The sequence below is a fragment of the Papaver somniferum genome, chromosome 4 (genome assembly GCF_003573695.1).
Source record: "Papaver somniferum cultivar HN1 chromosome 4, ASM357369v1, whole genome shotgun sequence".
Taxonomy (NCBI): Eukaryota; Viridiplantae; Streptophyta; class Magnoliopsida; order Ranunculales; family Papaveraceae; genus Papaver; species Papaver somniferum.
In genome coordinates, this window is record NC_039361.1 from 79,601,250 (window position 1) to 79,616,746 (window position 15,497).

At 34.3% G+C, this 15,497-nt stretch overlaps 1 protein-coding gene across 1 annotated transcript; it reads right to left on the reverse strand.

The window, feature by feature from the left end:
* Positions 1-14,014: 14,014 nt before the first annotated feature.
* LOC113272731 lies at positions 14,015-14,749 on the reverse strand. The gene has a single exon (XM_026522530.1). It carries the CDS (start codon positions 14,747-14,749, stop codon positions 14,015-14,017), a length of 735 nt encoding a protein of 244 aa, XP_026378315.1.
* Between the last annotated feature and the right edge of the window lie 748 nt (positions 14,750-15,497).

The window sequence follows — 15,497 nt, forward strand, 5'->3', positions numbered from 1 at the left end:
GTCCATCTCGCATAACTTATCGAGTTCTATCCTACCTTACTAATTTCTTATCTAGATCGTTGTTAGATTAATTTCTAATAATTAACGTTCGAGTTACACTAATCGAGTAATTAACGGCTAAGACGTCTCTTGACTAGTCTAATCGCGTTGACGAGCTCAAGGGTCTTTACATATTTCATCCTAGGATACAATGTTTTACATGTGTTTTAAGGAAGTAAGTTCATAAACTTGTTTATGAATTGAAAAGGAAACTGAAAAGGCGAGGGTACCCAAATATACCTCAATCTAAAACTTTTCCTACCTATAAGTCCTTTCTCCGAAAGTGATTGTGTATGGACTGAGTCAAGACAATACAACTAATCGGTTCACACTTCGTGTGATCGTCTATGGATACGAGATCGAGACAATACAACAACGAAGTATGTTACTTGATAAAAAAGGTTCGGACTTAACCAAACACAATAGGATTCACTTATCAAGTAAAAAGGAATTAACTTTTGTGCGATTTACTTTAATTATAATAAAACAATTATAATGCGAAAATATAAAGTAAATGACACAGCAAGATTTTGTTAACGAGGAAACCGCAAATGCAGAAAAATCCTGGGACCTTGTCCAGAATTGAATACTCTCAGGATTAAGCCGCTACACAAAATTATACCTAGCTTCGTATAATTGATACCAAGCAACTAAACCTAGAGTTCATCTAGTTCCGTCTGTATTCCCACGCCTCCAACTTATTAATAAGTCACGTACTTGGAACAATTCCTTTGGTTCGTATTCCAAACAATAAAGGAACAAAAAATCTGTTTGGTATCAACTCTATTCAACCAAGTGATATGAGTGGGTGAGATCAGCTAAGGGAATCAAGTGCGTAGTATCCTGCTGGGATCAGATACGTAAGGAGCGCAACTGTACCTTGAATCAGTGTGAGATTGATTTGGGTTCAACTACAGTCCAAACCGAAGTTAGTTTGTAGTAGGCTAGTGTCTGTAGCGGGTTAATACAGTCTGTGTTCAATTTTGGACGAGGTCCCGGGGTTTTTCTGCTATTGTGGTTTCCTCGTTAACAAAATTTCAGGTGTCTTGTGTTTTTCCTTTTCCGCATTATATTGTTTATCTTTATAATTGGATTTATACATGTTTGTACTATTTAATATAAGTATATAAGTCCGCTTAATTGTAATCGATTACAAGACTAGTTTCTTGTAGAATTTGTGTATTGACAGATAGATAACAAGTTTAATCACTTGGCAAAATTCCAATTGAATTATTTGGATACGACTAGATTTATCTTGGATATTGATTTTTGAGATCGTCCAAGTACTATGCTTAACAATCAGGTTCACAGACCTTATGTCTATATATATACAGATTGAGTAGAGGTTGAGATATTAACTCTATACATATTTTCACGGATCATTAAATTGGTCTACTTGCAATTCCATTAAGTTTTGTCTATACAGGTTTCCGAACGAAAAACTTGGGTGTATTTAGCATCACCTGCATTTTCACACTTTAGTTTTATAGCGGCTACAAATATTATAGAAAAGAGGAGAAATATGCTGTTGGAATATTTTCAACGCCGCTAACCAAAGGGGGGTCCTGGGGGGCATCGCCCCCCAGGCTGTGGTCGACCTGACAGGTCAGGTCGTGGGGGTCCAGGGGAGACCGCCCCTGGTGGGGGTTTCAAGGGGGCAACGCCCCCGGAAGAATTTTTTGAACTGAAGGTTTTATTTGGCCGATAAAAGCCTGTTCGAAAATTTCGAATCCAAAAGACACCATTGATGTCTGTTGATGAAGGAACCTGACGTTTCGTGAATAGAAACCTGTTGGCGAATAAAAACCTATTCCCAACAGGTGCAAAACCCTTTATAAATAGCTTCTCCCAGTTTCGTTTAACATATAAGAAAAATCAATCTGTTTTCTCTATTTCAAAAAGCATCATCAGAAATCAGAAATCTCTTTGTGTGTTCTTGATTGAATCAAGGGGTACAAACCTTGAATTCAGTTTTCGTTGCAGGGCTTTCATTGTATCCTGAAGGCAATATTTCGCATACCTGTTGTAATCGCCAATTGTTATTGGGAGGGTAGAAATATTTGTCTAAAAGAAATTTATACAAGCCTTGAAAGTTTTGGAGTGCAACACTTTCTTCTCTGTGTCATTCATCCTTTGTGAAACCCATTTTTTTTCCAACATATGCTATGTTAACACCAATATTATCCACGATGTCATATCTCTCCATTCTTAATTGTGTCGTGGACCGTCATGCCAACCCCTAATTTATATTTCCCAATTTGCGTGACTGAGACAACCTTCGTGTATGATGAGGCGTTATTGTAATCATGTGTTCATTATTTGTACGTTGTGACTAGTCTGCGTTATGTAGAGAGCACGCGATAACACAAGACAATATTGTGGATCATGTATGAAACACAGGATGAAAAGAGGTTGAGCGTCAACCTAGTGTGTCTGGCCATGAGAGGGCAGAGGCAAAACTTTCATTTTGTTGGTATTTTAAGACAAACGCATGAGCTTTGGATATTGATCATGAGTCAGTTGTAAGAACTTATATATATCCTGTTCTGGACAAGATTAAGGAGCATTTGATGTGAATAGCGTGGATGTTACTAGGAGTTGAGCCTAGGTTTCATAAGTCAAATGGAACATTTCCATGAGAGCTACTTTATATAGCAGAGTGTGAGTATTGCTTGTCGGCTGATGGGAATTAGGCTTGAGTCGCGTTTACAAGGCTTAGGATCGAGTGATATTCAAGCGGATGGGGTCTCATTGATTCATTCGGGACATTCCATCAAAGTTGTTATATATAGAAGAGTATGAGTTATTCTCCAATAAAATTGAGTCTCTCCCATGAGGCTTAAACTTGTATCATGCTCATCCACATGGAGTCACGCCCCCATGAGAGAGCGAATGATATTTGGGTCAAGGTTAGGTGTGAAACGACTCCTGGTCACAAAATCACCATCTACACATACACACCCAAAAAAACAAAAATCAGTGATGTAGCTTCCCAATTTATTAGAGACCAAAATTTCCAGCAATAAATTAAATTTTACCCACTTTCAGCCAACACTGGATTATCTGTCATTGCATACATTTTCCTGGACGAATTAAATATTTTCTTGTATACCACCGTGAACTTATTAAGAACGCCGGCTTCAATAAGCGCCGTATTATTAAAGCTCGAGATAGAAAGAATATCTAGTCCTCTGTCTGCATAAGAAATGCTATGTTTTTTCCAGCCAATAATAGTCTCCCTTATGTCATTCATACACGTGAACGTTCTATAATTAAAAGCTCAGTATTATAGATCTAAATAACTCTAAGGAAACAAATTTACCTTTTAGATGTTAGCAAAATTTAGTCTTAATTAGTCTGATATTGGTTGCATACATGGGTGAATCCATAGCCAGGTTTCATCTAGCTTAAGCCACCCCATAAAAAAATAAAAAAGTAAAAATAAGTAATAAACTTTAGCCAATTCTATCTCAAACCTAGGTAAAAAATTTCAAGCCATGCTGGTTGCACAAACCTTATCCGAAATTCCTTCCACAAGATTGGTACACCAAAATATTTAAAAAGATCCGACGGAAATACCATAATCTAGTAATCTAACAAGATATAACCCATACATAACGACACTGCTTTAATCTTTCTGTTGTCAGATTTTTTTTAGCCATTCAATCATTCAACTCCGAGATAGTTCTCTATTTTGTTTCAAGCCAAAATAATGTTCATGAATACATAGTAAAATTAGACATATACATTACCAAAAAACTAAATCATTTAAGTGATAGTGAGTGTATCTATATACATACTAGAATATGACCCGTGCCATAACGGTCCGGGTTTTGATTGTTGTCTGTAAAGTAATATTTTGATAAATTATTAGTTCTGCTAAATAGATAAATTCTATATGATAAATTAATAAGTTATTTTTATATCGAAGCATATCAAGTTGAACTTTAAATTTCTAAAATAAGTGTGTAGTATCAAATAATTGAAGATTTTATTTTCAATTCAATTTCTAATTAGTTTATAACATATTATGCATATAAATGTGTATAGTTTAATGTTAAAATTAAAATAAGAAAAAGAAACATAATAAAATCATTTCAAACTTTTAAAGGACTACAAAAAATTAAAGATGAATTCCAATGTTTTATAAATGTGAACAAAAACAAATAACCTTATATTTCTATTTTAATAAGCACCGTTATATAATTTCACGACTGCAATAACTGATTATTGAATTTTTTTCACCCCGCAACACACTTACATTTTTTTTCTTCTTGTCGTTGGAAGATGGTTCTTGCTTAGATGGACATCAAAAATTGAAATATATTGGTTATTTTTAGTAATAGAAAATTGGTATCTCCACTGTGTTGCACAACCTATTTCTTTTTATTTTGTAATTTTGGCATCCCACCAATCCTCTCTTTAAAGTGTTCGTGATCTGATTTTCGTTATGCTTAGCTAAATCAATAGCTTTCTTTTGGAAAAAAATTATGATAAAAAAGGAAACTCGGTTAGGAGTTGAGCTACTGTTGAGCAGCTTAGGGTTGCCTCTTCTTCCCAACTCATGAACTCAGGATATTGTACTTTAAAAAAAAAAAAAAAAAAAAAACTTAAGATATTGTGATAGTCAAATATTTTTTATCTGCTCTATAGATAAATTTCAAGGAGATAAATTTTCGTGTTGATTCTTGTACAACCTGTAAATTAGTGACGTAAATGTGTGATTTTTAGTGACATAATATGATTTTTTTTTGGCTATCCATAGTGTACAAAAAAAAGAAGAAAAAAAAGGCTTCCATGAAAAACAACATAAGTCGTCTTCTTCTACTACAATCATTTCCACCTACTTCAACAATACGACCCAGAGACCCATTAGACAGAGTGGCACATCTCGGTAAATACATCTTTAATTGGCTCATAAACGCCATGAACAATAAAACTTGCAGGAGGAACATTTGTGACTTGCAGGAAAAATATTAAACTCATTCTTCCTCACAGAGATCGTTGCAATCTTATGAAGATAACGAATCATGAGAACATCAATGTTCTGGATGAACGTATTTATATCACCATAAAATTGTGGGGACAAATTTAATCATATCACACTCAGGACACATAACGAATCACCAAACAGGTAAGGCTTCTTGACTTTTACTTCTTGTAAAAAAAAATTTAGGAGATAATTGTCTTTGTTGAGTACAGTGTGATCCCGTCTCACCTATAAAAGGTCGCTATAATTGTGGAAAATCCAGATAAGGTAGCATAAAAATTATTTCCAAGTAGTTGAAGGGTGATATGGCATTCCCATGATTTATCACCTTATCAGTGCCTCCATTTCCAACGAAGTGTTTGGCATGCACAATAACAATACTTCTGCAATGAAACAAACAAAATTAGTTCAACAAATGCACATCATGATTTTTCGTAGCATTTTCTCTGTCATATTTCATGATATAACACAAAAATCAGTCCAGAGTGAAAGGAAATGATGAGAAAGATTAAAAGGTTTGAATTATACCCCACACTGCTCTGGGGTTAATTGTAATGTGCGGATTCGGAATTGAATAGGGTATTCTATTTTAATCTTCCAGTAAAAGAATATACTCCATGACTTGTAGATGTTTCCAGAACAGACCGTGCCAATCTTTAACTTTATCTAAAATCTAAATTACATTTAAATAAGTCTGCCGTTAGTAGTTGATTGAGATTCAGATCAATAGTAGATCCTACAGAAGTAATATATTTTGTTACCTAAATTAAATGGAAATTCTACAGAGCACTGCATGTAAGGAAACTTAAGGGCCATGACCCACATGAAAAGTCAATGCTCCACATTTAGAAAAATGAGGAAAAATGCCTTGATGCTAACTGCCTAAGAAGCAAAGTGAAGTTCTGAATGTTACCAGCATAGGGCCCCAATCCACATTAATTGTAGCAAACAAATATATTCCATTTTCACCAAGTTAACGGCATACACCAATGTTCCTTATACGGTATGTCTAGTTGAAGAAACTCATCTAGTTCCTCAGGAGAGTTGAAAAATTCCTAACGTTATCTAGACACCTTCCGTTTATGGCATAAGATATTGAGACCATGATTCTTCTTTACCCCTGTTTCATGGAAAAATGCCCTGCAACACACAACAACGACAAATGCCAAAGCTCAATTAGACGGAAAAAACAAAAGGGACCTGGTGAAATTGACCCAATATCAAAAGACACTTGAAAAACAAATTTTAAAAGAACCTTCAACTCATTCTTTCGGTCTAACACTAATTTCATTTCCTCCTTGTGAAGCGACAAATATCTATAACAAAGTATATGGCGTAATTTCTTTATTTTTTCCAACTCAAACAGACCTGTGTGCCGACGGGTTTCAGTGTATTCCCACCATTTTTCCCTTCTGAGTCAAGGTAGTCTATTAAGTGCAGCTTCCAATAATGAATTTTCAGCACCATAACTCCATTTATATATTTTGAAAACTCTTTAACTGTTTTAAGGTCGATATCTTAGTAATCAAAAGAAAGAAACAATCAAAATCGTAGGCTTATCTCTCTCAACTTGTTTATACCCTGTAACGGTAGCCTTCTACACCACGAACAATATCCGTTTGAAAGTGCCGAACAAAAGAAAATATGAGTTTCTAAACAAAATGCGCAAGAAAAAGAAAAATGTGTAAAGTTATAAATAGTAATATGAAGATTATCCTAAAATCAAATACATAAAATATAGCAAGTGGGTTGGTCTCCAGTTGAAATATCTAGAAAAGTATTGCTAGCAGTTGAAATATCTAGACAAAGATCAAGCAGAAATGTTTTAGAATCGATACTCGTACAATAGAATTCAACGTGTAATAACACTCGTCCAACATCGTTTAGAATCCATACTGATCATCAACTTTTCTGCTACCAGTTTCTTTATCCATATTCCATTAATTTTCTTAGTAGAACCCTGCTGCCAACTCAAACCCAAACTACATCATCAAAATATAGTCTAATCAAACACACTAATTCACTTTCTACAAAAACTCCTATTGTATAATTAATCAAAGTAATGTAAGATTTAACTATGGTGAACTCCAACACACATAGCAAGTCTATGATTTTTATTAAACACATGAGATATTAGCAATCATCTGAAGGTGAGTAAGCTCATTGCAAACGTGGTGGAATAACATCTAGTTCACGAAATTCAAAGGAAACACATATATAGATAAGGATAGTCTACAAAACCCTAAAATCCAAATCTAACACTATCATAATCTCCAAGATTAAATTGATAACGGAAATATGGAAATAGAAAGCTCACATCAACTGTCCATGTATCAGAAGTGAGTTTCTTTATTGTTGCATACTGAACTTGATATTGAAGGGTTTCTATCTATATCCTGCGTATATTCAAGAAATTAATTCGTTACAGAACATCCCAAACCCCACTAAAAGAAGTGGGAATTTTTCTGCAAATTGTTAAGACTGGATAACGAAAAATAGGAGATTGAGAGTAAAGAAAACAATGAACATGAAAAAATGCAACCGACGACATGAAAGAATCAGTAGAACGACAACAACCGATACATGGGAATGGAGATAAACTTTGGGATTGATTATCAGATGTTAATACATATGGATGATGTAGTTACGCCATTAGTGAATCAATAGCTAATTTAAAAAATTCAAAATGAAAAATTGTGAATCAGAAATCTATGGTTTACATTTCGATTGCGAAAAATAAAAACCTAACATCGGAGGAGAGAAATAAGAATCTAAATTCTCAAACTCCTCAATTGAGTCACTGTGGATATATTTCTAGATGTGTGTGAGTTTTGAGCTTCTGAAAAGAAACGTATGTGCGTGAGTTATTAGCTTCAAAGAAGATTTCGTTCAATTCGACTCCATTGATAATTGATATAAATATCATTTATTGCCAACAATTTGAAACGTCTTGGGCCAAGAATTGAAACGGCTGAGACTTTGTACGTCAGACACGCTGGATGAAGTCGTAGGAAAGGAGTGCATTTTGATCCACGATTTATCTCTTCCTCTTTTCTGTATTTCAAAACTGATAAGATCCATCGATTGCTTAAAAAGACCCATTCAAAACCGTCAGATGGAACAAAACACATTTGTTTTTGTAAGATAGATAGATTTATCTCTTCCTCTTTTCTGCATTTCAAAACTGATAAGATCCATCGATTGCTTAAAAAGACCCATTCAAAGCCGTCAGATGGAGCAAAACACATTTGTTTTTGTAAGATAGATATATATATCACATCCATCATATTCACCTTGCCACCACCAATTTAATTAATGTTAATGCATATACTATTGTAATATTTTACACTTTGAACTTCTGATAAAATGAGTAGATATAGGGTTATGTATTTTAGATGCTCTTTTATGAGTAAATATAATGTTTTAGCATTTAATATTTGTTTTAATATCTTGTGTTATGAGGTGATGTACCAATTAAAGTTCAATAAATTTATATCTATAATGAAAGAGATTATAAACACCATGACAGTTAGATGTCTATTGCGTGAGATGAGTAACCTGTATTTCAAAATTATGATTACTTTACACCATTTTTGAACATTCAACTCTGTTTAAATTAACATACGTGCACACTATTTTTCAAAATCATTTTAGTTGGTTCCCAAATAAAATTATTTTATTTTTTATCTTGACAAAAATTCTAATGTTGTTCTTTATTTGAAGGTTGATAAAATATGGATAATTTGTTAAAATAATAAAATCAGCTATCATGATTGTAATTGAAAGATATAAATATCAGTCTTAATTTAAAAAAACCACATTTAATTCATCTTTTATGATCCTAATTACGAAGGAATTTAATTAATATAAATATCTATAATGAAAATAAAGCATTGGTCGGATGTCTATGCTTGAAATGAGACTAGGTTGGTAAAATCATCTGTTTGTCTCTTGAAATGTTATCCGTCCATCGGTGGCTCAAAATCCAATACTTTTTTGTAGTATAGATAAAGTATTTCCCAGTAAAAATTTATGTTTTCACCTTTGACTGTGAAAGATTGTGTGTTTTAATATTAAAATAGAGTTTCCCCTATAGATACCAATATTAACGTGGAGAGGCAGAATAAATATTCGATTTTAAAAAGAGAATAACAGTTATTTTAGGGGTCAGGATTGTAAGTATATAAAAGAGATAATCTAGAGAGTAATACAAAGAAGAACCAAGCTTAGTTTTATGTAGTACTTTTGACAAATGTTTTTGTTAATTAAAGTATTTAAAATTAATTTTCAAATTTGAATATTAAGTTAGTTTTTTGTATTGTATAATATTTAGGAAAATTACAAATTGATCATATTTTAGGTGGTCTCATCTTCTAAGTTGGTTTGGCCACCGATAAACAAAGGATTTTTTTTTTTGCTACGAAAAAAGGATATCATTAATTAAGAAAAGGATTACAAGATATGGTGTAGGAAGTGAGGTTGATCATCTTCTCATGAACCAATTACACTCAACCTTCTGCTGTACTTAGCAGTAGAATCAACATTGGAATTATTATCTCTACTACTATATTCGAATTTAAAGAAGATAGAGTTGTTTTCTAGTGTTGAACAATCATCTAGGATAGAGATGGTTGCCCAACTAATTTGAGTTCCAGTTTTATTCAAAAAATAAATAACATTCTTACAGTCACTTCTGATGCAGATGTAGTCTAGGCCTTTGCTAATGCTCCATTGTAATGTTTCAAATATTGCCAGACTTTCAGCCTCATCTGCCTGTGTGACCATGTATTATTCTGGATCCTTGGTAACTACCTGTCATATCATAAAAAATAATACAAATACCAAAGCTATTAGAATCGTCATAAAAAAAAGGCTCACAATAAAGAATGAAACACTCATCTAGCAATCCTGCATTAGAAGGTGGCAAACTACTATCCATATGCACATGAGACTGCACTAGAATTATTCGAAGTTAAAGAAAGAGCAGTTTGGTTGCAGAGATTGATGGACCATCTAGCAGTTATGATGTAATTAAAAAATTTATCTTCGGAGACTTTACAACATTTTTTCTTCCAAATACATCAAGCAGTAACGGAAATGGCAATCTAAACATCATTGGAGACAGAACTATACAACCAATTCATAATCCAATCCTTTATGGTAATGCCTGAATCTGCATCTTAAATAACTAAATGACCATGAGGGTTCATGGACCAGACTTCCTTAGGTAAATTTCACTTGAGAAAAATGTGTTCCACAATCTCATGGCAGTTATCAGAACAAGAAAGATAAATTGCACTATAATTATGGTTATATTTGTATAGATTGCACTTAGAATGAAGTATATTCTGGACATATTTCCAGAGGAATAACTTGACTTTAGGAAGAGTAGGAAGATTTCATAATTGCTTATAAGTGGGGAAATGGTTATTAAAATTTAACTTAGTCGATGGAACAACAACCAATAAACAATATGCAGATTTAACATAGTAGAATCCAATGTTAGTGTGTGGTCAAATAAGTCTATCATTATCAAATATAGGAATCCTAGTGTTAAGGATTTTGTTGCAGGCTTCAGAGGTGAAATATGATTGAACCAAATCTTCTTTCCAAGATTTAGAATCTTGATTTATGAAATGAGCTACAGGAATATTAGGACTGGGATAAGAAATACAATGAGGGTGGGTGACATACCTAATCCAATTATCATGGAAGGCGTTAATACTATTACCATTCCTATCTTCCCACGATGAATTTTTAGAAATAAAATCAAGACCTATGTAAATATTTCTCCAAATCGAAGAGCAAGCTTCAGGTTTTATGTACTTCATATGATTACAATTCTTAAAATATTTACATTTAAGAATATCACAATTTATGTAAATGCCACCATTTTATGAGTATAATAGTACAAATGTTTTCCCATTTTTCATGTAAATGCCACCACGAGTATTCTTGTCCCACCAAAAATCCCTTTGAGCTTGATTCATTCTCTTGAGAATTTTATTAGGAAGCAAGAAACAATTCATGTGGTAGTTGGAGGATTAGTTAAGCACATGCTTAACCATCACAGGTTCACAGACCTACCAGCTCAAATAAAGGAGTTTAGTTTGGGTCTTAGGTATTTAAAAATATTAAAATAACAAAAATATCATTTTCTCTCTCTCTTATTTTCTTTCTCTTCTTAAAATGTAAAAAGTAAAATCTAAAATATCAAATGTCTCTTGAACCATAAGTCCAATTAACAAATATTGTATATCAGAAATTTCTCGACCATATCTATACAACAAGTAACAACTGTCCTATTTTTCAAAGATTTAATTTTTGTGGTATTGGTAATGGTAGTTCATATTTAAGAATAGGCACCATTATAGAGTAGGGTAGTTTATTATAGAAATTCATTTTGTAGAATGAACTTGTAACATATGTAAGTCATTCTGGAAGTTCATTTTGTAGCATGAACTCGTAATACTGGTAGTTCAACATGACAGTTCATTTTGTCGACTGAACTCGTAATATTGGTGGCTCATTATGGCCGTTCATTTGTTGAATGAACTCGTTTTATTGGTAGTTCATTCTGGCAGTTCAATTTTTACAATGAATTTATAATATTTGGAGTTCATTATGTCAGTCATTTATAGAATGAACTCGCAATATTGGGAGATCATTCTGTCAGTCATTTATAGAATTATGAACTCGCAATATTGGGAGTTCATTCGGGTAGTTCATTTTTAGAATGAACTCGTATTGTAGTTGATTTTTAGCTAAATGATAACGTAAAAAGTAAGCTTTGGAAAATAATGAAATTGGTATTCATTATATAAATATAGATCTCATCAAGAAATTTCCAAATATATAAAATTTATTATACGAGTTGTAGTTTGAGGAAAGGGTATTTCTAAATTTAAGTTCAAGCCTCGTTCGACAGCTTTCCGAATACAACAACTCTACAAATTCTTTTCAAGTTTTTTGTCTTTATAACTTAGAAGGGAGAAAAATAAAAAAAAAAGATATTTCTAAGGATTATTTAACGGTTGGTACCCAGTAAATGTCCAACGCCTAACTTTGATAACCAATATTTAAAATATTAATGGTTGGTACCTAGACCTACCGTTGACCGTCAAAGTCCCTGCTTGACTTATTTTTATATATATTCTAAAAAATTTATTCCATATTTAAGTGAAATCACAAAACTGTCCCTAAGAACTTTATCTTCTTCATCATCTCTAACTCCTCCAACAACTCTGAATTGAGAACCAGCAGATGCGAAAGGCTATCGAAATGGAACTAATTTCACTATTTTAAAGAAATTATTATCATTTTGTCTTTCATCTTTAACGGAAGGCTCCTGCTAGTGCGCGAAGATTTTACTAAAAGTTCTTGTTATGTCGTAAACACTCAACTTTAATTGAGTGGTGACCTAACTTGGCCTGACTTTCCAACGTGTACTAACTCTTGCTTAATTTGGAATAAAATTAGTTTGGTTTCAAAATAAAAGAAAAAAACTACCGAACCTCCGTATCAATCTATGACGTAGCTGCAATGATTAATACAAAACTTAGACAAATCCTCATTTGAGCGTGAACTAAACCCATTTGATTCCCCCAAATTTCAATCTGATCTCTAAACAAACGTACATCCCTATTACAGTCTCCAAAGATTTTCAGTTTGCTATTCAGTGGTGACCTAACTTATTGAAAAGCTTCGCAAACTACATCAGAAATATACTATCCTAAGGCTAAATCCTATGGGCTAGATTGAGCTACTAGATTGGCAATTAAGTGTTGCAATTCAAAAAAAAAATGTGGCCTAAAAGTTAACACTATTTCTCTCTCCTAGCATTTGCTCGCAGTTCAACTAGCAGCGAGATTGAAACGCTGAATGATTCAGCGCTGAAAATGTGACCTTAACGTTGAACGGTACTGCGCTCACAAAAATCACACGGATCACAAAAATCACAAAATTCGATCTGACGGCTGAAATTTAAAGCGCTGAACCAAACAGCGCTGGGCAGTGGTCCCAGCTGATGTGGACTGCTAATCTAGCTGCTAGATTAGCACTCCCATAGGATTTAGGCTAACCCCTATGGGCTAGATTGAACTGCTAGATTGGCCAAAAAGTGTTGCAAATCATGAAAAAAGTGTGGGAAAAAAGTGTACACTAGCATTGGATAGTTTCTCTCTCCTAACAAGTGCTCGCAGTTCAACTAGCAGCGAGATTGAAACTCTGAATGATTCAGCGCTAAAAAAGTGTTTTTAATGCTGAACGGTTCAGCGCTGGGAGATAAATTTTATGATCTAACGACTGAGATTTAAAACGCCGAACCAAACAACCTCAGCGCTGAACCAAACAACGTTCTATAGTGGTCCCAGATGACGTGGATGACCAATCTAGCTGCTAGATATCTAGCCCATGGGACTTAGGAGGTTGCCCTAGCTGACGTGGATGGCCAATCTAGCAGCTAGATATCTAGCCCATATGACTTAGCCTTAGGAGGTTTTTCTAGCTGACGTGGACTGCTAATCTAGCTTCTATATTAGAAGACCATAGGACTTAGCCTAAATAAAAAGATAATGAAGTTGACGATTAATTACATGATTTCAGATTTATTACTGAATGCATGAGATGAATTAATCACACGGTCTTCTTCTTTCCTTCTCCTCAATTTTTTTTTATCATGGAGTTTCGGGGGGTGTTGGAGATTGAAGTACAGAAGAGGAAAATATAGGGTTCTTACTTCGTGAGGATAATTTTGAAAATCTATATTAATTTTTAATAAAAATTTTAGAAAATGATATATACACTGGTGAAACATTGACTTTGACCGTCAACGGAAGATTTGGGTACCAACCCTTAATATTCTAAATATTGGATACCAAAGCTAGGTTTTTATTTTCTCGATCAAATAAAATTAAAAAAGCGAAAAAAACGTACAGGGACTAGGACTTCAAAGTGACTAGCCGCTAGGCCACTCACCAGAAATACCTAATTGAAACGAAAATAAACCCTTCCAGACCATTCCACAGCAGGAATAAAGCCTGGCCTACCCTCAAAAAACTCAAAAATATCCTCAGCCAGCAAACAGGCTTGCTTGGCCGAGGCATCAGCTGAAAAGTTATCCTCCCTATAGCTATGAATATAACAGAAATTTGAGTAGAATGACTTCGTAATTTTCCACTTCTGCACCAGCTGCCAAGGAAACTCCTCCTTTTGAAAAGCTTGAATACAACTCTTCGCAGAACGTATGCAAATACTCCGCAAATTCCATCTCTTAGACATAATCGCACCATAAATAATCGCACAAACCTCCACATAGAAATTTGTTTGCCAACCAAGGCCAACACAAAGAACACCAAGCACCTCCGAACTTGCATTCCTGAAAACCACACCTGCACCAGCTTGGCCCGGGTTTCCGAAAGAAGCACCATCACAACAAACCATGATTTCATCTTGATCAGGAGGAGACCAACTAATCTCAATTGGGGTAGATGTTTTGCATGATCTATGTCGCACTTTGAAATAATTCAGAATGCGTAACTCCTCTAAAGTATTATGCATGTGGTCTTTCATTCTAATATAATTATCACGAATAACCTGATAAACTCTCCTTTTAAAGCCCAACCAATGAAAATCCATGTTCTCAAAATAAGACTTGTTATGTAACTTCCATAACTCCGTGACAATTGCCAGATTTTCAACTAACCACAGGTCCTTGATCATTCTACTACGACCCGTAGCAGCCTTATATGAGTCCACCAGGTCTTCCTTTGGATCGAGCTTGAAAACTCCAGCCACCCAAGCCCAAATCCTCCTAGCTACTATGCAATGCAAAGTGATGTGGCTAAGAGTTTCGCCACTTTTCTACATAAACGACACATAGTAGGCATGCTCCTACCAGTCTTCTTAATAATATTGTCTTCACTAGCACAACATTGCTTGGCCCAAATCTTCCAATATTGCACACTCAAAGTAGGGTGCACAACCTGACGAGAAAACAGATTTGCACAAGGTACAACGTCTGCTGGAAACTTAAGAGCGGCCTTAGCCGACTTAATTGAGAAAACACCTTTGCTGTCTAAGTCCCAAATTTTATAATCCTCCCCACCAGCAATAACCGACAAGTTTTCCACATCAATATTGCAACGAATCATCAACTCTCTAGTTTTTTCAGGGATAACCCAAGCACCAACAAAAATAATATCACTAACTTTAGCCTTAAAATCATTAGGGCCTTTGGAAGTGATGCCAAGTCTTTGCGCAATCGAAAAATCACCACACCAATTATCAAAGAATAAGGAAGTATTAGCGCCGTTACCTATAATTGAGCGGGTATGCTTATGCACAAAGTTGTAGATCAAGCGAATGCCAGGAAAAACCGAAGAACCCAGCTTGTAATTAATCAGATTACCATTGAGCTTAAAGTATTTGGCCTCAAAAATCTGGCCCAAATCTTATTTGAATCTCGAAT